The 23,056-nt window shown below is 42.0% G+C and overlaps 1 protein-coding gene across 1 annotated transcript in view; it reads right to left on the bottom strand.

Annotated features, from left to right (window-relative positions):
- COP1 (COP1 E3 ubiquitin ligase) overlaps positions 1-23,056 on the bottom strand; it is a 123,641-nt gene that overhangs the window by 69,203 nt on the left and 31,382 nt on the right. The window contains exons 10-12 of the mRNA XM_032696473.1: positions 20,307-20,421; positions 16,732-16,867; positions 2,050-2,193 (exon numbers count right to left, since the gene is read on the bottom strand). Of these exons, the coding sequence (XP_032552364.1) occupies positions 2,050-2,193; positions 16,732-16,867; positions 20,307-20,421 (395 nt within the window). The remainder of the gene's footprint in view (positions 1-2,049; positions 2,194-16,731; positions 16,868-20,306; positions 20,422-23,056) is intronic.

The following is a 23,056-nucleotide window of genomic DNA, read 5'->3' as shown; positions in this document are numbered from 1 at the left end:
CTTGAAGAAGCTGCACCTCCGCCCAAATTAAGATCAACAGCTTTAAGCTGACGCTTTTTACAAAGCGCAGGCTCCACTTGTTTAGATTTTTTTTTTTCTATTATAATACAGGCACATTTTCAGCACACTGCAATATTCCATAATGAAATTACAGCCTTCATATATAACTTCTCCCTCAAGCGACGCCACTTCAGAAGAGCAAGTTATTATGCTGCTCGACGCCGCGCCAGCGAGCCCGGCACCGGTGACTGGCAGCACAGCTAATGGATATAGCAAGGATGCATTTGACTGACAGACCAACTTTATTTGTCAAAACCAAAAGCACCTACACGCCAAAGGAAGCCTGATATAATGTGGAGGAGGCTGACGGGAAAAAAACCCCACAATCGTATTTCTTCAAAGGAATGAGAAAAACTAGGGCGAGAAAATGAAAGAAGAGGACCCTGTCCTCCTCCGCTGAGGCAGAGTGTCAGGGGACAATGCATTTAGCATTGTCACATATACAGGAAATGTATATATGTGTGACATTTGAGAATGAGAATAAATCTCGAATGTGAGCAGCGTCTTGTCTGGAGCACAAAGCTGACACCACTGAGTAACACCACTGAAGGCACTAACGTGGCTCTCACCAGCAGCTGCGGGAGAAAGGAGAACTAACAACTTCCTAATGCCTGGCAGGATCATCAGGATCATCAGGGTAGACCCCTATCAAATTTGAAGCAGCAAGTTTGGAAGTTGTTTCAGATGGACTGAGAAATACCAAACATACACTGCTTTTTCCCCTTCTAATTCAGGCAAAAGGTATTGTTTGGCTGCTGGATGGTTCTCCTATTATCATGCTCTTCTCTCCGGAAAAATGAAGCTGAACAGTGTGAACTCTGCTATGACTCAGGCAAAAATGCTGAACATTTCACTAGCCCAGCAAAACACAAGCTCCATAATCAGTACAGCTTATCAATGCAAATCCCTTTCAGGCTGTTTTTACCCATCTTGAAAGCCAGTCCCAGGGTCAGCTGCATTTACATTTTTCCCTTCATAAAACAGTGTTATGCAATTCCTGGGAATAATGAGCACGAGCAACACAGGAATGACTGATCTATCTTTAGAAATGTGTCAGCTACAAAACGAAGCGTGACTCTTACGTTCCAAAGTAGGCTCACAAACATTATTAATCTTGTTGCACGACACTGTTTTCATGGAAGCTGGACTGTTACATAAATTTATTACTTACACTTTTGTGGGTGCTTTACTGCTTTTAAAATGTTGAGTACCAAATAAAAACAAATGAGTTCAACAGAGATGCTGGAAACTTGTACTGTAATACTGAATGGGTTTGATTGCCTGTATTATTTACTTTTGAGCTTTAACAGAATTTTTGAATTAGGATTTTTAATTTATTTAGCTGGATTCTTTCAACTGAAGTTCTGACACAATGGTCTATATTTCATTGGTTTAAGATATCTAATAGGATAAATCAAAGGGTTGACAGTAATGACAGCAGCGCTGAATCAAAAAATGAAGCAAGGTCTTTCCCCCAGAGTTAGATATTATGAGGCCCAGCAGAACAGTACTTCAGGCAGACAAAAATTCCAAGGCAGAAGGTGCTAACAAGGCACGTTTCCTGAGGACTAGCAACCTCTCAGCAGAATGGAAAGGATCTGGTCAATGAAGAGAAGAGAGCACGGAGGAATTGGTGGCTGTTATGAAGATCTGGGTACAGAGGTTACCTTGAGACAAGCTAAGACTTCATCTGGAGCATATCCACTACTTTGAGTGGGTATCCAACAGCATTTGAAAGGAACACAAAAGCAGTTCACTACCCTGTATCCCTCTCTCCTCCAGATATTTGAGCTTGTTATTACCTTGGATGAGCCCAGCATACACAAGTAACAGTGCTTGTGCCACCCAATCTCCACTGGCTCCTTTTTCCCTCCTTTCCCATTCCATTCCCACAACGGATAAGGAAAGCAAAACAGTTACTGCACATAAAAAAAAAAAAAAAGAAAAAGAAAAAAGGCCCTCTGAGTTCAAATGCAAAACAGTACCTACCTGATTTTGGAATTACAGGTCATTTCATTCTCAGGGTAGTGAATATCCACCGCATCCTGAATGACTGTACCATACTCGTAGACTTTAATCTTCTTTGTCACCCCGGCGATGGCAAAATAGTCACAGTCTCGGTCGAACTCAATACTGAGGAACAAAAGCATAGGTTGAGAACTGTGTAAAACACCACATGTCCTTACTAGCAGGGTATTTTAGCTCCTAAACGCCTCAGTATGGTAGAGTTGAGAACAACAGTTTTCAGTTTGCAAATACCCTGTTCAGAACACCCTGATCGGGTCTGGCACAAACACCGACAGCTCGGAGTTCTTGCTCTCGGGTATCATTTTCTAATCCACCCCCTGCCAATAGATCTCCAAATTTTTGGTAGCACAATTACTCTCCTGCAGCCAGGATCTTTGTTCAGGTGCTCTGGAGGTTTTCCAGTTCAGCAACACTACCTACACTGCATGGTACCCAAATGTCAAAACTGACAGCTCTCCCCAGAAAACCACCAATGTGCCACAGCATGACTGCCCATTGATTTCTCTGATGTACAGCAGCTTGGTCAACTTATAAGTGTTAACGCAGGGCAAACTAGTAATTGTGGGAAAAAACCTCCTAAATTCCCTGAGTAACAACAGGGGGTTGAAACACAGATCATCAGTACTGTAAAAACTGTGCACGTTGGCTTCCACTTGGGGTTGCTCGTGGAAACAGAGGCGCCTTCTTTCCTGACCTGCAGGGCAAGTTTGTAATAGATATCAATGAAGTTGAAAGTAAAAGCAGTCACCTTATAACAAAGTTAAGCTGCAAATGAGAAAAGCCTGAGGTTGTACATGAAATACATCTGAGAGAAAGGCAGGCAGCGGGTTATAAACAGCTAATGTCATTGCTACCTTCGCAGTTCGGGAGGACTTGAGAGAAATCTGTTAGGCACCTAGCAGGCAGGGGAGTAATCCTGCTTCCTAGGAGCTCCTGCCTCCCTGCAGCCCATGGCACTGCAGGCAGAGCAGAGTGGATGTGCTGGACACCTCCCAGAAAGGGTTTGGGGGCAGCATTTTCCCTCAGTCTCCAGTTTTCTAAAATCAGTAACCAGCTCTCTTCAAGTCTCCTGACTAAGCAATCAATCTACTGCTTTGAGAGGTCTCTTTTGGGGTTCTTACACTCAGTAATTCATTTCAATCTCTGCTGCCCCTATCACTTCCCTCCCCACGCTCCCCAAGAATCCAGAGCGTTTATGGACCAGGCAGGAAGTTATTAATGGCAGCAGGGAAAACTGAGTTTACACTGATTTCACATTCAAAATCCTGGAAGCAGGGGTAATTCAAGGTACCTTTCTACAATTAGAAAGCATTAAACCAATTACAAGAAGAGAGAGGGTTCTTCAGGCTGCCCCCATAGCTGTAACAGGAAGAGTTTCCTACTCCCCAACACAGCCGAGAAGTCGAAGGCACTGTACTGCTTCTAAGGGAAGATAAATTTAAACACCAACAGAATTTTCAAGTCCTCGTAAAGGAGATATCATCAGGTTATTTTTAAACTACAGAGAGGAAAGTGTTGATAATGCAGTCTGATGGTATAAAATAATTCAATAAAGCAGCTTGAAACTTGGCCTTTTAACTCAGGCACCTAAACTTCTCCCAGGCAGTGGCGGGAGACAGTCCCACTCATGACTGCTCTCTAGAGAAGCTTGTCAAGTCCAGCCTGTGCAAAATCATGAGCCTCCAAAACGCATGCAGGAACACAATTATGGCTGGGGAATTTAGCAAGCATGCAGGCAGCTATTTAAACGAAATGGGAGAGGGAAAGAAGTCATCTAAGCAGCCAGGTTGCCCCCCTTCCCAAGATCTACATCAGTTTAAATCACTTTTTATAAAAACAGGATGAAAACACCATTCAGGCCTGTCTTGTCTTGTCAGCTCGCTGTGTCCTATGGAAGAATTTTATAATCGAAAGCCTCTGTAACAATACCACAGATTTACTTGTACCACAATCTTAATTGAACTGCTGTCTCTGCTCCTGCTCCCTGCCCTGTGAATTCAGGTAAAGCACAACTAAACTGATGGCAGTGATTCATCTACCTGGATTCAATTTATACCCTCAGCCTTCTGCAAAAAAAAAAAAAAAAAAAGTATTACAATGTCTGGTAAAAAGCCAAGTTATTAGAACAGAATAGAACCTTTCTAACCTGGGGTGGTTTTGCTTCTCTAGCATTAATTCAAATTTTTTTTTAAATAGAGACATGCTGTAGACATAACAAATGAGTATTTCAATATATCCATAAAAGTTAACACATCATTAAAGAAATAATAAAAAGCATTAAGCAACAGAATTGATTGTCAGACCTGTGACCTTCAAAGAGCAAAGACACTGCAGGGAGAAAAAGGATGCAGAAAGAAACCACTACTGGTACAGACATTCATTACTGTGAGAGGAAGGTAGACCCAACACACACCTGCACCTTGGCCTCCATCACCTGTGCACAGTCCTGGTACAAGTGCTCTCACCTTCTGCTAGTGATTTACAAAGAAAAATAGGAACAATCCAAGTATCTAATCTAGTGCATTTTATACCACATAAAACCATTCCCAATATTTGCAAAGCTCTGCTTCCGCCTGGACTAATCAGCACTAGGACAAACAGCCCACTAGCACAGCAACAGTTATTTTCATGCTTTCTCCCTTTTAAATACATTTAGCCTTTTAAATACATTTAGCATTAAGCCAGGCCTATTTGCATTTAACTGGCTCAATGGTATTCCTGTCACTTGCTGCTGAAGTCTTTGTGTAGATGTAAGTGCTTGCTTATACACAAGCTTATCTATCTGAAAATTCACCAGAGAACTTAGTTTTGTTCTGTCAAAAGACAGCTCAGAATGACAACATTCTGCTTTGCAGGTGATACGTTTCTACAGCCCAAGTGAATTCATCATTTGCACAAAGAAAACATGCAACACAATAATAGGAAATTACCTTTTGGGCCAGCACTGGTCCTTGCTCCTCATAGATGTGCTTGTTAAAAACAATTAGCAATTGCTCCTTTTGATTTTTTTTAACTTACTTTCAAACTCCATATTTCTGACCAACAAAGACTAGTTGAATTTCTATAAAGAATCTTTTGGGGACACAAGAACTCCTGGATATTTGAAAGAGCTTTATAAATGTGCCGCAGAATTACTTGTAGAAATCAAATTGAAAGGATCTGATTGTTTTGATCTAGGGAAAAATCAAAGAGAGACATCTCCATGTCCCAAATCACTGTTTGCATTTTCCTAAGAAGTTGATGACCAACATCCCATGGAAATATTACTAAGAGCTGCTAGGAAGTAAACACATCCTCAAGGGTTCTGGTTTCTCTGTTGCTTCTCTTTATTCCCAATCTGTGAGATTACAAATCAATTGCTTTATTTTAATGCTAAAACCTGTGACCTTGGAGAGCACTCAGAGCTAACAAATGGAATTACAAAATAAATTGCTTCTGAAACATGCTTGGAAGCTTGGCTTGGTGTTGAGGGTAGAGCAGCAGGGGAGGAGTAAAGAATGAGTATTTAGCAGTTCTGCCATTGTGCAAAGCCTTGCTACATTCCTACATTTGCATCCTGATGGTGTGTGCAGTTGTTCTCAGCATCCCAGGAGGATGGGCTGGAGTTAGGGAATGCATACAGATGGGCAACTAAATTGATTAAGGGAACAGAGCAGCTGCCTCACCATAAGGGTTATGAACAAGGCAACAGCAAGACTAGTGTTCAACAAGTCACATTAGAACTAGGAGGCACTCACCAAAAGATTGATTTGGGACAGATGAGGGTTTCCTCCCTCCCAGTTACACTTTTAAAACAACACACACATTCCAGGTAGTTACTCCTGCAGGACATGAAGGTGGTGGAGTGAACTTGACAACAGCAACCCATGCACAACTGGTCCAGACCACATATTTACAGGTACATGCTGTATCTAATCCTTGAAACCAGGGGCTGCATCTACTGCACTCACCTTTAATGGCATCACTAGTCACAACTGAAGGTCTGCAGCCAACTGCTCCTCTCCCCTTTCCATACACTCTACAATTGCTACTATAATCATAAATGCCTCAGCCCTGACTTGGTAACAAGATCTGTGACCGTAGGAGTTGCCATTTCCACAAAGTGGATGACTCAGTCCTCTCATGGAACTACATGTATATATATGCACACACACACATATATTTTCCTCCCTGAATATACTAAAGCCTTTCAATTCTACTTTTACCCAATCTGGTGCTGTTTCTATTTCTGTGTCTCTAACCTTAACTCTTGCCATGGTCATATATTTAATTGCAACACAGATGTATTCTTCTCAGTTTTGGGGGACTTGATGGTTGAGAGGAAGGAGAGAGGCCAACAGCAGATTTTGCTCTTCAGTAACATTTCCCTAAAGCCTTTCTCACTCTAAGGGATATCCTGTCACTTCTAGCAACCCCAAGTCCCCCATTTTATGGCCTGATTACCTCTTTCCAATGCTCATTTTGAGGCACTGAAATAAAGGTTAGAAATTTAGGTTACAATCCAACACCATGAGCACCAGTGTAGATTGCTCAGCACCTAGGACCAGTACAGAAATTGGTATTATTCTCACACACCTGAGAGACCATTTTTACAGCAGACTGATATTTTAAAGTAAAGCAATTAGTGTCACTAAGCATGCAACAGCATACTAATTTGCGGTCTTTGAAAACAAAGCTATACTCAGGCACAGGACGCTGCTATTAAAGTTCTCAAATTTTGTGTTCCATCAGCTCAAAGTCTTAATTTTGTCACACAAAACCAAAAGTTACTGAGACAAAGCATATGAAGTTTCAGTATCAAGAGACTGTTTTGCTAAAGCTGCAAGTGACCAAATAAAACGTGGTGAGTTTTGTGGGGTTGTTTGTTTGGTTTTGGTGGTTTTATTTGTTTGTTTTAATGAAGCAACAGTTGAATTAGTTACTCCTTACTACAGAGCATCACCTAAATAAGGTCACTGCTGCTATTTTAGAGTCTTTAACCTGTCCCACAGGGACAAGTACACACCACTACTGTAGAATATATTCCCTGACTCAAACCCCCATGCTGCCAAATGTTTTTCAAAATATAAACTAAGCAAGCATATCACGATCCCAGAGAGGTTACTGCAATCTCTAGTCAGAAAGGACCACTTAGAGAAAGCATTGATTCTCTAGACTGTTATATGGATAGATAAGTTATATGTATAAATGAGATTACCCCTCAAAGTCACTCTATCAGAGAGTGAACCACCTTCATCCTTAAAAATCACATTAATTCGACTTGGATGTGACCCCAGGTTACCAAAACATCTCCAGATTTGTCCTCTCATCAAGGTAAAGTTGCCTTGGCTACCCTCAGTAGATCAGATTCAAGCCTAATGGATGCCTAAGGAAAACCACAGGACAGAGGATCCCAAGCTATTTCACTCTGATTCCATTCCTGGGAGTTGTTTGGGATATTCCGGCTCCAGCAGCACCAGCTGCTGTTGAAGGTACCCTGGGTACCCTCCTCTGCCACTGTGCCTCCTCCAGGCTCCAAACACCTGCTGAGAATTCACTCCCCCTCAGCAAACCTCTATTTGGAGCATAAATATAAGACACCAGAAAGTCAGCTCTGTATGTTGATTATCTTTTTTCCCCCCCCCCACATCTGGGCAACAGACAGGGAAAGGTGTCAGAGCAGCCCATCAAAGCCAGCACTGCAAGGGAAGGACAGTCCTCAGCTCCAGGCTCCCTTGGGAACACATTATTGCACCAGCCATGCTGCAATCACACTTTCAGGATCTTTCTTACAGCCACAGTAGCCTGGAGGTCTGTTCTGCTCCCTTTGAAGGAAGGCATAAAAAGGTACTGCATTAACAAAGTAATGTCATTAGACCTAGTTCCAGGCCCACTTCATGCTCACAAAAACCCTTTTAAGTGTAATGAAATGCCATCAGTTCTAACAGAGACCACTTTGCAGTACGCCCGTTCCATAAAGAGCTTGTTTAAAGGAGAATATTAAGCCTGAATCGGGGAGGTTTGGTGGGCTCAGATCCATCTCACAGCTCAGAAATCAAACCTAACAGAGCTACTTTCATGCTTTGTCATCGCTAGATAAAACGGAGTAATTCTTTTTTTAAACCCAACGAGAGCATAACGTATGCTATGAGATTAATTGGGCTCCTTGCAACAGCTCCCTTTTCAGAACCACGGTCCTCTCTACTTTGCAGAGAAGTTACCATGAACCTAAATCTCCTCTAAGTACAAAATCTCCCAGGAAGCCACAGCAGACTCCCAGCCTTGGCTGTAAGACTATAGCTAGAGACATCCTCTTCTACTGCATAAGGTTTTTTCCATACATGCATTCAGGGGAACTCGGCTTAATTAGCACTAACGATGAGAAAACCTATAGGGAACTGCTGAATTCTGCAAGCAACCAAACAAAGTGTATTGATAAAAAGCCACTTTCCTGCGAGGCGATGCTCTTCTGCATGCTGAAGAGAAGATGACGACAATCCCAGGCTTTTTCCATGCCAGATCCAAAGAAGTACAATGAGCCAAAGCTGCTGCAAACAACTACCATGCAAGTTAATGAGGATTAGATTCAGTTTTTCCACAAACACCGTTTTAAACAAGCTGGAGTAGGGAAACGTTAACTAAAAATGCCAATGGTTAAATGCAGAACGTTTCTCATGAGGCTATTTAAAATTCAAGCCAAAGGATCAGCCTGCCTGCTGCAGTATTTTGTATAACCCCAGGATCTGCCATTTCACCCAACTGGGCTGGTACACAGCAGGTTCTGAACAGCTCTGACAGTAGCTGGAGCACAGCCCCAACACTGCCAAATACCTCGGTGAAAGAGGTTACAAGTATCCAAACATACTCAGCTGCCTTCAAGCTTGGGAAACATTTCCAGAGCAGAATCACTGAATGGGTAAGGTTGGAAGGAACCACCGGTGAGATCATCTGGTCCAACCTCCCTGCTCAGGCAGGGTCATCCCAGAGCATGTGGCACAGGATTGCATCCAGACAGTTCTGGAATATCTCCAGTGAGGGAGATTCCACACCCGCTCCAGGCAATCTGTCACCCCCACAGTGAAGTTCTTCCTCGTGTTCAGGTGGAACAGAAGACAGCAGTATCTGCCCAAGCTGTCTAAGAAGGAAGTTCGAGGGGGGGAACCCTGCTCCACAACAACCTGTAAGGTTGCCTGAACAGCAGTACCATCTCTTCAGGATTTCACCACCAAGTAGGAAGGAGCTCAATCAGTTGTGATAGATACTGAAGCGCCTTCTAAATATAAGGCCCTTCAGAAGCTTGCAAGCTTGTTTCCATGCCACCACATTTATGACTACACCAACAAGGATTTTGTTTCTTGAAAATTGAGCGAGGCAGCTGCTGACAGAGCTGAAGAGGCAGGGGAACCACTAGATCTGAGAGAGGGACCTCCATCAATACTGGCACTGTAAACAATGCAGTCTGCCCACAAGCTCCATGATTTCACAGCAGCAGCTGAAGACGTTTGTCTCCAGCTGACCACACTGCCAGAGGTCCCATTTCACAGGACAAGTCACCACCCCAAGCCTCCAACCCAGTAACTCAACCCTCCACATTTGCCTGACCCTGCCATCAGCTCTTCTGCCAGACACCCTGCAGAGCACCAGGAGGGACAGCTGGAGACAGTAACCTCTTTAGACTCCTCATCTGAATCCAACAGGCACCACAAGTCAGGGCAGCAGCTTTCCTAAATATCGAGTCCATATGCCACGGATGAGCCTTTCCAGGGAGCCACAGGATGGGCTGGGGCAATTAACTGCAACAGTCCTGCCTGCCTGGTATTGATGGAACGAGGTTAAAACATCATTTGAAGCATTTTTCACCCAACTGACAAGCCTGTTTCAGGAGATTTGTTGTGTTGGCATTTTGAATCTTATTTCATCAGTATATTTGAATGCTATCCATAAGTACCTTTATTTTTTCCTAAAGAATGGTTTATGTATAACCTTAATTTCAGCCTCATATAGAGAAACTTGATCTGCCTTCCATCTTCACTAGCACAAATGTATGCACACACTTGTATATAATCCTATGAGAACATAAGCACCACTTCATAACTTATTCTGTGTTATTTATTACCTTATTCTACAAAACAACTATGCAGCACATAAATCCCAACCATGACTTAGAGACTGTATTTATTAATACAAATGATATTATATTAATAATCATGAGCTCAAGCCTCTTCTCCAAGCTGAGCTGTTTGCCAGGTTTATTCTCAGAAGCATTTAAGCCCACACCATACATCTTTGAATGCTTTAACACACTATCTTATTATATTTTTTCAACTACCTACCATCTAACAGACTAACTTTTCTAGTTAGCAAGGAAGGAATAACAACAAAAAAAAAAATCCAAAGGCAAGTTAATACTTTTCAGATCATTAGCTCCAAGCAAATTTAGGCTTTTCCAACAAATATAGCTAGAAAATTAAAAGAACATTGTAATAAGCTACAGAAATCCATTTTCTATTAATAACAGGCTTGTGTCTTCAAGCAGAAACAAGAATTCACTGTATCAACACTCAACTTTGAATGAAAGCTATAAAATTGGGGGGGGAATTAAGAGAAATCCGTCTTTGGCTTTTACAGACACTGTTGGCATGGGAATGCTGTGCAGAAGATGCTGTGAAACCACAGCTTTCATGGCTTGCAATTCCTGAGGCCAAGACACAGCACTACTGCCTGATGACAGCCATTATCCCATGGACATCAGGAGGGACAGAAGGGCAGCTACCTGCAGCCTCACTGAAAAGATTTCCACCCTGATCAGCCAAGAAGGGGCGGATGCAATGATGCAATGCAATTTTCACGTGGTACCATCCTCCTATCCTGAATATTAATCTCTCAGAGGACATTCCTGACACCACAGCATCCATTTTGAGTGCCTGCACTTTCACAAAGCTGCTTTTCAAAACAAACAAACAAATAACCAAAATAAACAAACCAGTTTTAAATCTAATAAATACAATTCTGTGGAAATTATAAGCATGGATCTTAAAGTTTGTAGGGGTGAAATTCCCTTTTTACTATGCAAGTCATAAAAGGAATTCTTCCTTAAATTCCTCCTTCTTAAAACTTGAAGCCAGAGGAGGATGCTCAGCAGAAAGTGAGGACAGAACTGTCAAATTTCTAGTGATCTGATCATGTACCTTTATCACAAACAGAGTCCCCAAGACTTTGAGGTCTCTAGTCCAATATCCTGCTCAGAGCAGGGGCAGCTCTTTGGTCAGACCACGTTGCTCAGGGCTCTCTCCAGCCTGTTGCTGAATAACTCTGAGGATGGAGCTTGCACCCACTCCAAAGCTGGACTGTCCCATGCTGAGCCAGGGACTGCTAGAGGACACTTGCCATGAGATGGAAACTGTTTAGGTGAACTGCACAAAGTGTCTTCAAGACAGACAAAAAAATTAAAGACCTGAAGTGCAGTCACTATTTGAAACATGTTCAAAAGCCAATTCCCAAATTCATCAAAAGACCGCTCGATACTTTTAACAGACCATTTATAAAAATTCATAAAGTTGAAATCCAGGTGAAAACTCTCATCTAATTATCTGCAGATGGAGACAGGCTTGAAGTACTAATAGAGTTTAATGGGAAAATGATCTTCCTACTACCAAATAGTCTGAAACTAGGAGAAAAAAAAATGAGGTCCCACTGGTAGCCATGCAACTTCCATTCATCAACTTGTCAGTGTCAAGTTATTTAAGTTTTAGCCCTTATGCTGATGGAAGAACAAACTCCTCTGTGCAGCATCACCATGGTCAACAGAAGGTTTGCTTTTTGGGCCAAGAGAAAATATGCTCTTTTCTGGTGTCAGAGGCCCTTTGGGTACCAGCAGCCCTTCCTGGGGACTGGGAGGGCTCCATTACAGGGCTGAGTGTCTCCGAACTCTGAATTTGGATGGGAACTGACACCTGTATAACCCTTCTGCTGGGTACGAGTCACATTTAGCTTCTACTCAAGGAACTCAGACCACATTTATGCAGCACTAGGAAATGTATCAGTTCTGCACTCCACAGAAGAAGATGGGAAAGTGAGGGAAATGCTCTGCATTTCACTCAACTCTAATTTAAAATCCCATTTGAGCCCCAGACAAACTCTGGTCTACAGGCCAAAACCTCAGATGAAATAACATAAGAGGACCACAGGACAAGCACAACCTTCAAGCAGGCTCAGGGAATTATGTTTCAAGTTTCCTTGGCCATTCTGCAGTCTAAGTCTCTTTATCCAAGCATTTCTCTCTTCCTTCTACGTGTGGGAACAGTTCAAAAAAGACAGATCCATTCACGGTTTTGAGCTGCCACTTGTAAATAAAAACGAGTCCATCTAAAAAATGATTTATTTAACAGGCTATAAGAAAAATCCAGCCCTCCTCATTTCTCATCTTCTCATGGAGCAGCATCTGCTGCACTCTGAAACATAATCCTGTGAAGGATAAACCCACTTCCATTTCATTAATTTATCTTTACCCCCAAGATAGAAACATTGCTGGTCACGAACTTAATAAAATGGCTCATCTAATCCTGGCCAGCCCAAGCACTGAAAAAAAAGCAAATAAAAAGGGAAAAGGGGGCTTGTTATGGTCGACACAGAACTAAAAGGTATCTTGTTAAAGGCTGGTTCTGAGAATTTATATGGACAAGTAATTATAGTCCACAGTAAAAAGGGGAACAGAAAAACAGAATGGTTCAATGAATACATGAAAAACTCACTCCTAATGGATTTTTTCTTTCAAGCTCACCTTTGAAGAAAGGATTTCAGGTCATGTTACTGAAAGAGTCAACACAAACAAAAATGCAATCTTGAAATAGCATCCAAACAATGCAATTAAATCTAAGAGAAACCTCTTCACATCTTGTTCATTACTTAGTGGCAACGGAATAACAGCAAAAGATGAAATAAACAGAATAAGGGACACCAAAGGTAAGAGTTTTAGCAGCCAAAACCACAAGTTGTTTGTTTTCCTCTCTGTAAATCACTGTGCCTTTAGATAAATATATTTAGTGTTGGTTATCCAACTCCCTTTGGATGGCATTTTTCAGAGAAATGATAACCTGACTCAGAAGAACTTAAAATAAAGACATATTCATGTTCTCACCAGAGCTGGGAACCACAGAGCAGGGAGAACTAGCTCCCTGATACCCAGGTTTCCAGGAGACATTTTGCTGTAGTGTATTTCTCTCATTTTTGTTCCTTTTTTTTTTTTTTCAAATATGAAAGACTGCCACATTATTCTCTGAAGGCCTCTGACAGTGGTAAAGCAATTTTCTCCATAAATCATTGTAATGCTAACGCAGCAGTTTACAGACTCATCTTTAAAAGAAAGCCTTTACATTTACTGCCACTGCCAGCAGAGAGAAGGAAAGTTAAGCTCTGACAACTGCTCTGTCTAGGGGCATAATAAATGGAAAATGTATTCCTCGGCCCAATTCTAACAAAACTTAATATACTCGTGAAAATCGTGTAAACACTTTGTACTTAATAGAGCTGAGTGTATTAAAAAGCCATTTAGCACATATCCAGGTACATGTTCATATTGCAAACGTGCTGCAAGTCCCCTTGATGCTACAGCAAAACTGAGCCTGCTACTGCAATCACAGAGCCTTGAACGTGTTTTCTTCCCTGATCATCTGCTGCTCTTGAAGCAAATAAGGGGAAAAAAAAAGGACAGAAGGGTGAAATTTTTCTTGTGAGCCCATTTCTAAGCCAGGTTAGGAAGCTCTCCCCCGCTGGGTGTGCACCTTCCCAAATAAGGCCTCGAGGCCGTGGTGGGAGATGCACAGCTTGGGTACCAGTCTGGCACTGGTCCCTCGGGCAAGCTCCCTGCCAGGCTGGGGAGACCTGGATCTGGAGAGCAGAGATTGGCTTGTCCCCTCATCCCAAAAGGCAACTGGAGCTTTCCTAAACGTTTCATCGGGATTTTTATAGGAACACAACATACACAGTGTTGAGAAGTCCAGACATTCCTGTGGCAAGGAATTCAGGGGAGCGCTGCTGCCACTCAGTTTCAGGGCTTTTCCAGCCTGTCTTTAATTACAGTTTTCACCCTGTTACCATAAACCCAGCTTTATTTCCCTTCTAAACATCAAGGTTTTGCAGATAAGGAACATTTCCATCTTCCCCCTTCATGAACTTAAAGCAAATACATCTTAAAAAGCTCTTTAAGTCAGCAGATCTTCTGGAGTCCAGAGTGTGAACTTTATGTAGGGTTAAAGCAATTAAAACTCAACACTCCTGTATTCTGCACATTTGTAACAGCAGCTTATTTAAAAAAAAAAAAAATTGCAATGAAGTTTAACTTCTGGTCAATTCTACTTTTATTTTTAAGCATACTTAAAATACCCCTTTAAATTACTTCCTAAAAAAATTAAGATTTCTTACATAGTAGTCTTGTATTTACTTTGTATTTAAATCCAGCTGTCTCAACAGAACAGGCTAAGCAGCAAGACTTCCTTTCTGTCTCTTCCATCAGTGTTTCCTACTTCATATCCAGGAACACCTTTAAAAGGCAGTGCAGTAGAATAAATAAAACTTTTCAGAGCATGTTAAAAGCGTATTTTCACTCTTTAATGCCTTAATTAATTTGGCTCATCTGTGAATACCTAAAAGCTGCTCTTATTTTCTTAAGCTGCCATCACTAAGCCACACACCTCGTTTAGTTTCACAGACTCTCTGAACTTGAAGCTATTAATCTGGATGAAGAACAATGGTGAACACAGGACTAGGCTGGTCAACACACACTAAGTATAAACTCTTGATTGCCAAATTATGACTTTACAGGAACTGTTTGAATAGCCAGAAGCCAACAAGAGCAACAGCAGCAGCACATTCAGCAACCAAAGCACCTGAGGACATGCTCAGATGTGAACAGTCTCACTCAGCCCACATGCTAAAACCCCTAAAAATTTCTCAAATGCTTTGATAAATAAAAAGCATGAGCAGGGGAGAACACTGAGTTGGAAACTAAGTTATTGTTCAGTGAAATGCATTTAATTACCAGTTCTAGGACTGGCTTGGAGGGAGGCCCCACAGTACCTTCATTTTAGCAGGAGCACACATACTTTTCAAACATATATTTCACTCAAGAATTAGGATGCCTTCAAAACAGGAGCGTGATTCAGTGCCCTTCCAGCATTTTCTAACCAAATACCACAAAAATGCTTCCCTTGCAGAATGTCAAGGAGAAGAAAGGGCAAAGGAGCAAAATCCAATCCGTGCTGAAGTTGGAAGCTGAGGAAGTTTGTCTACCTTGCAGTGAGATTCCCATCTGCATTTCACTGCAGCAAGTGTGAACCCAATCAGTGCAGGTTAAATATACGTCAGATCCCTGATTATTGTGCTCTGACCTCTGTGGCTAAGTCGGACATTATACATTCCTGCTACATATTGCAGTAGTTAGAGAATCGATGCTGCTTTTAACAAAAATATGTATTCTATGCTACATATGCCTCCATTTCTTCACATAGTACAAATTTCTTGGGGTCTTTCAACAAATATTCAAGCTGTTCCATCACTACCCAAATGGCCCCTTCGTAAGGCACTAGATCAAGGCTCAGAAACCCCAAGTTTAATTGATCTTGTCCATGTAATGTTTCTTTCAAGACCTCAAGTATAGTCTCTTTGGATCTCCTGATCCCCATGTACAAAACAAGGATACTTCTTCTCTCTCTCAAAAGATTGCTGTGAACAAACATTTAAATTAGTGAAACATTCCTGCAAGAAGCTGATGGGTCCTGCATACATGCCATGCAGAAGAGATTTCCCAGTTAACATGATCCATCATTTTTTCCACCACAAGGAGCTCCAAAACAAGCCACCACAGACTAAGCAAATTCCCAGGGTGGGGGAGAAACCAGTTTAAAGTTAGGGCTGTTGACAAGTCACAGCCTCTCCATGTGCTCTCGACCCTGATCCCTAAGGGAGCTGGTTCATGGACTGAACTAGAAGAAACTAATTCTGTTGAAAGAGTCAATAGCATTTCACCAGCTAAGTGTCCAAACTGCTCCACAGGAGGCTCAGAGGAGCTTCAGCAGCAGCACACAGGACATGACCACTCCATACAGCTGTTGCTGGAGCTGTTGCCTTGGCTTTACCACAACCATCCCCTCACCAGTGCTTAACACTGCAAACAGGGCTTCCAATGCTCAAAACTTCAAGCAGCCACAGTTAAAAACAACTCAGCTTTTTATCATTTGCCATTATGACTGGATCTACTGCTAAAATGTAAACCTACCACAGGTTCTTAAAAATACCAAGGAGGACGGATGGTTTTTAAAACGCCAACACTGCATCACTTACAACAAAACTAAACTAACATAAAGAGGACTGAGCCTACAACAGGCTTTGTAGAACAGCTGCTGATGCTCACTGGCACCTCAAAGGTTCTGGATTTGGCCTTGACCAACACCAATAGGAATAAAAGGTACTACTGAGATACCCGAGTGCCTTCACAGACCAGTGACGGTCACAAAATTACCACACGCACAATCACAAAACTATTTTTGGGCAGCAAGTGCAAAGTGTGGCACATGTACAGACCATAACTGGTTTAATGTGGGTTGTTAACTCAGCCTCAGCAGCCTGTATCCATATGAGATACGTCATCAGAAGCACAGTGTGCCTTACCTGGACACGATGCTGGAGCCATTGTAGAGGTCACTGGCGTAGGACAGCGTTGCCAGGGGTCGGACAGAATTGTAGCGTGTGAACTTGGACAGACACTCCTGAAACTCATCCAGCTGGCTGGTGGTTCTGCTGTCATCTAGGGAGAGACAGCAGCGTTGGGGAGGGCAGAAACACAGGAAGAAGATAAACTCAACAGCAAACAAATAAATAGAAAAATTAAGATATGTCTTCATGGGATACCACCTCGGCTTGTTATCTTGGGGAGGATTCTTGGTCAAAACCAGGCTCTCCCTCACCTCTAGCATTACCTGAAGCTACTATGATTTTTCTGAGCACAGATTAAGTCTTTCCACTGCAATGCTGGGTGAACCTACTGCGCTGAGAATCTGCCTAGGAATCAAATACAGCTTTCCTGGCAAGCTCATCTATTTTATTCACATTCAGAGCCCACAGGCCATATAGATTATTAACAGAAAACCTTTAAGCATATCAAAATGCACTGTAAAGGACACGTCTAGTTCTCTGTGGGGGTGAAAGTATATTCCTCTCCCTGTTCTGTTACATTTGTCTACATTTGGTGTCAATTACATTCAAAATACCTTTTAGTAAAAAATATTTGTCTTGATATTCCAAAAGCAACAGAGCTAAGGGAGAACCATTTCAGGGCTGGAGAAGGAAGACAAGCATGAAACCAGAATGCTCCCTGTACTAGAAGTTTTGTGAAAATTATGACCTTCAGCAGACAAGGTGAAATCGAGCCAGCTTGAATAATTATGATAAATATTCTGTGGGAAATGGAACAGTTTACTACAAAAGTTAAAAGTAAATTGCAGTGTAGATAGTTGAAAGTCATTCTCTGAATTCTCAGAAGTCTCAGCTTTTCTTGGTAGGAACATAATTTTTTTAAAACCGTTTCGAATTTTAGTGTTTTGTAAACAAGGAAAAATTCTTAACTTAAAGCAATGCTGCATGGGCAAGTCTGGATTCCCAAAACTATCATGGATTTGCAGTCAAACACGAGGTAGAGCCTTCAGGCTGTGTAATAGCCCCAAAAATTTGCAGTAGTCCTCCTCCACCTCCTCTAACGCTCCTACCTTCACTTTATCTTTTTGCATCAGTGCATTTTAGGGGAACTAGAGCTGCTGGTTTACAGGTACTGCACACTTTGTCTCCTGTTCCACCACAGCATCCACTGCAGCAGCACATACACACACACACACACCACTGAAATCAAATTCCACCCACTAGCTAAGCCATCCTTATCAGCAGCATAAGGAAACAACATGATCCACTTGTTAGAAAGGTTTGGAAACACTGGGGTGAAAAAAGGAAGGGGTTGATCTATAAATGCAAAACCCAGCTGTGCTTTCTTGTGGGAAAACACAGAGAATAATCCCTTTCTGCACCCTGGTAATTCCCTGCCATCAGAAATTATTATCTCTACACTTGTAAGGCATTTTAAAAGTGTCCCTTATATGCTGTTTAATGTTTGATCATATAAAGGAACATTGAAGGCTAGCAGTAATTAGCATGTTTAAGGGTACTAGCATATACATTACCCATGTCAGATGGATCAAAAGGGGCAAAATGAACAAAGTGCTGCTCCAAATTAAAATCATCAGCACCTGACCACGACAGAAAACAGCTTGAGAAGCAGCCCATAAACATCAGTCAGCGTTTTCCAAAGACTGTTTTCTCGTTTGACACTATGGTAGGGACAAATAGCTGCTACCCTTCCATTTCCCTCATTTAGAGATCAAGCACACAGTCCTCCTATAATTTATTCTCTATCTGTGCCTGGAAAACCGAGTGTTATTTCTCAAGCCATTTTCCCTGTCAAAGTGCAAGGCCATTTGATAATTACAGTTATATTATGTATCCACTCCCTACTCCAACAGTCAGAGGCACTGCTTCCAAAAAGCTTTAAATCCACATTAAATCCTATTTAAAATGTGTCAAAACGCAGGAATGATTTAAGAGAGGAAAACATAATCAAGTATCATAGGTTACTCCTTATTTAGGAGAAAACCTGCATTTGCAAATCCTCTGCTCTTGGTGCAGCTGACACATATGAATACAAAAAACCAGTTTCACCGCATTCATATTTATAGTTCCCCAATTACAAAGAAAGATGCCCTCTGCAAGGGAATGCTGGGAAGAGCCCCATTTGTTATCCTTGGTTAATAAGTATTATTTTTACATAAACACAGTTATGCATCACCAAGATAGCAGTGCATGAAAAGATCTCAGTGTGATTTGGGAAGAGCTGCATTCTGCAAAGCACCTGCTGGCACTTCACAGGGAACTGCCTGGACACATACAATGGGCTTCTCCAATATTCCAGCTACTGAGGCAACCTCTCAGTGTGCTGCATTCCCTGTTAAAATCATTTTGCTGTGCACAATGAGAACTGAGTCAGTCGCTGCTTTGAAGCAGGTAGAAGACGTAGACATTTCCAACTTAAAGCCATTTATTAATTAATTTGTAACATTTTTATTTGTTCATTTACTTTAACAGGACTAAAGCTTAAAACAAATTCATGGAGAATTAAAAATCCAGGGGTTTGTACCCCAGCTCTCCTGCTGATCTGTGCCCCTGGAGGTTGGTCCTCGCCTTCTAAGGTTATACATAAAGATGCAGCAACCTCTTCCTGGGTCCCTAATGCTCCTAAGAGGTTCCTCCCACCCCCTGAGGGCTGGCTGCTCTCCTTGCAGTCTGTCACACTTGATATGGGCTGCAGCTCACAGCTTGGTGCTGCAAATCTCTTGGCTGCCACAGTCCATTGCCTGAAACCTTCTTCCCCAAGCTGGTTTCTTCCCCAGAGGGGCTGCAGAACAACCCTCCTCACCCTCAAGACATATTCATTTGACCCTCTCATTTCTTAAAATCTTCAAAATCTTGTCACGTAATTAAGAACCATCCATCCACTGGGTAACAATTACTCCTGCTGCTGTCACACTGCTACTTAATTATGAATGAGGCAATCTAGGCAATTTTAAAAACAGCTGCTAATTCTACAGAACAAGTCTTAAATCTAAGGTGTGCCCCTTGGGACGACAGCACTGCTGCACACTCAGATTCTATACTTCAAGTCATTTGTTAACCAAGACTCAATCTAGACAACATAAAGGATAACCTCCAAGTGTCCTATTGCATGCTAAATACAGGAGAATTTATCAATTTATGTTTATACCTCTGTAGCATTCCAACAGCAATGTTTTTAACTACTGGCCTTATACTACATCTAGGGGAAAGACAGCCCAACCACTGCTGTCAGGCATTTGCATCTTCAGAACCAGCACCAGAGAAATTGTTTATTGTGGGTTTTGCCCTTCACAGTACAGGATTACAAAGCAATACACGTGCCCCTCCAAAGTGACAGGATTAAGTTTTCCAAATTTAGCAACTTCGAGGAAAGTAAAATGGGATGATTTGAGTAACACGTAAATATGTACAGCCACACTCCCATGCAAGGAGGTGAAAGCCGCTCTCTCAAAAGCAAGGCTTTTCTGAGAACTGGGCACTGCAAGAGGTAACTGATGCCAGAAGTGGGACACCAGGCAGGAGGAACTCACCTGAGACACGAGTCATCCTGGTGGAAAAATAGCACTGCTCTAGGTCCTCAAAATGAGCTGTGAGGCGCTTGCGTCGCGAGGCGAGCGTGCTGTTATACCACGGCTGCTTTTTGGTCTGAGGGGAGAAGGGAGAACACTTCAGAAAGGAAGAGCCAGGCCTGGGTTCCATGTTGACAGGTTTTACCCAATTATAAACAATTATACAATATATGTGATGGGTTAGAAGTGTAAAATGACAAATTAAGAATCTCGCCACGGTCAACAGTTAGTCTTAGGGTTCTATGATGCACAGTTAGACAACCAAAAAAAGCTGCTTTTAGAAAGTTTTTGTTTCCTGAATCTTTGCAAGATTTAGCCTCACACACAGGACAGGCAGCCCCAACCCCTGGGGAGACCTGTCTTGCATTTCTAGCAATGGACAGCAGAGGCCATCTTCCAACTTCACAAGTCAAACAGACTGTACAACAAATACTCCCCAGATCCCTGGCAGACAGCTCATTAAAAGAGAAGGAGGTGTTTATTTTAATGAGTTAGTTACTCAATTACTTCCTTTGAAGCAACTCAGTAACTCTCTGTAAAGCTAAGCAAACAAAGAGAGAAGGAGAAGACGGCATGAAGTTCAAAGGTTAATTGAAAAGAAGTCCATGAAACTCATCATTAAAAACATTTCCCAACCTACCCAAGCAGAAATAGTGAGAGGCAGAAGGAAAGGATTTAAACTGCATAAGCAAACTTTCCTCCTGAAGCAAAACCAGAAAACGCAGTACTCACCATTTTAATCATAAGTAAGGAAAAAGAATTAATTCCTCTACTACACAAGAAACACTAAGACCCCCTTGCTTTAGTTTCTAATTCCCTCAAAGCTAAATTTTAAAAGATTTAAGAGCCATCAAGCTCCCTGATGAACAACATTGCTGAGCACATACAACGCCCATAACGTCACTCAGTGGCACTGAAAGCCACTCCATGCACAACTCCCCCTCCATCCATGCAGGAGAACGGGCTGTCCTCATTACAGCCATCCAGCAAACTAAGTTTACAGCCCACTCACATTTTTGCTTGTACCTGCATAAGCAGTAATCTAACATTTTAAGGAAAAAGCAAGCCCCAAGCAGAGAAACCTCCCAACACCACTTCCCACCCAAGGCCACACACTGTCACTGTGACAGCACTGATGGGTCTGCACAGCTTGTTTCATCTCAAAAGCAACTCCAGCCCCAGCACACAACACTGGGAAGTGCTCCTACATCAATACCTTTTAAGTACAATTTTCTAAAATTTTACAGCTTTAAGAAATACCTAAGAGAACACTTTTATAGCTTCTTCATATGATTTTTGTGCACCAGCCTGCAGTGGCTCCAGCCTCCCTCAGCACATCAGGAGTGATCTGGGCTCAAGACAACTTTAAGCAAAGAACAACCACTTCAGTCTCAAGACAAGTTGCCTGTGCCATGATGAGTGACATAACCCAAGCCCGAGCCTGATCTGCCAGATAAGCCCAGTCCACCCTGAGATGGAATCAATCATGGCAAGTATTTGTCTGCTGTGCCATTTCCTGCTGGGTCTCCAAAGATCCCCCTGGAGCAGGTCTCAGGTTTGCACAGGGTGACCCAGCTGTGCTGGGGAATCAATCAATCTGCATTAACCCGTTGTCATCAGACCATCCCCAGCTAAGCATTTCAATCTGCTCATGTTTTACCAAAAATACATATTCAGTTTCTATCAAGTCTGCTCCCGGGCTGCTTGCTAAGCAATGCTGGGCAACAGGAGGAAAAATAAGGGAAGAGAGAAAAGATACACAAGCAAATTTTTATTCAGTGGCTAAAATTACTATGGTTGTCCTAGTTGAGGACAATAGTTTGGATTGCTCTTATCAAGAGTGATTTTACTGTCTGAACTCCACCAGGTGCTCTAAAGAGTCCTCTAACTGTGAAAAAGCTTCATAGCTGTACACAAGCTCCTTACTTCTAGCAGGAAAAAGGATACTGCCATTAAATACTACCTGCAGAGTTCCCCAGGGCCTACATGACCTGTCCACTATTTACTTCTGAAGCTCAGCTTCTGGAAGAAAACTGTCCTCGAGCTTTGTAGTACATAAATTCTTCCCTAACAACATGTTTTTGAGCAATGCAAAAAGTAATTATATTGAGAAAGAAAGCTGTGCTGTCCATCCTAGATAGTTCTTACTGCCAGCACTGCCCAATCTATAATTTTTGCCATGACTGACAATTAGGGAAAAAAAGCACAATTTAGTTTATATTTTTAAAACTATTTTTATGGTAAAGTCTTGCTGAAATTAGACTACCTTTGAATGAAGTGTTTAACTTCAAGGGTTGTCTTTCAGCTCCCCATCCAAACATACATTAAAGTTTAATTTGAAAATTTGTACTAGAGGACTGATCTTGCACTCTTGAGGACAAGAAATTGCATTTGAGGACAGAAAAGATTATTCTCACACAAATAAGGTTGTCATACAGAATGACTAAAAAGTCTAGGTTGTTTGTTTTGGGAGCTCACCAGCAGGATAGCTATGCTATTCATTTCGTATTTGAAATTGGAAATACTGAGACAAGTAGTGTCAGTGGAGAACAAATACAGTGTAGCACATCAGAGTCCTGAACATAAAATCCACATTTCACCTGCCCTCTGAAGTGAGGCAGAACTACAACTCTTTGTTCAAGCAAAATCCTCCCAGGACCACAGCAGCAGGAACAACAGGCTTTTCCCCCCAGACTAATAGATGGGATTTT

The sequence above is a fragment of the Chiroxiphia lanceolata genome, chromosome 9 (assembly GCF_009829145.1).
Source record: "Chiroxiphia lanceolata isolate bChiLan1 chromosome 9, bChiLan1.pri, whole genome shotgun sequence".
NCBI lineage: Eukaryota > Metazoa > Chordata > Aves > Passeriformes > Pipridae > Chiroxiphia > Chiroxiphia lanceolata.
Note: the sequence above shows the minus strand (reverse complement) of the source record. Positions and strands in the feature narration are given on the sequence as shown.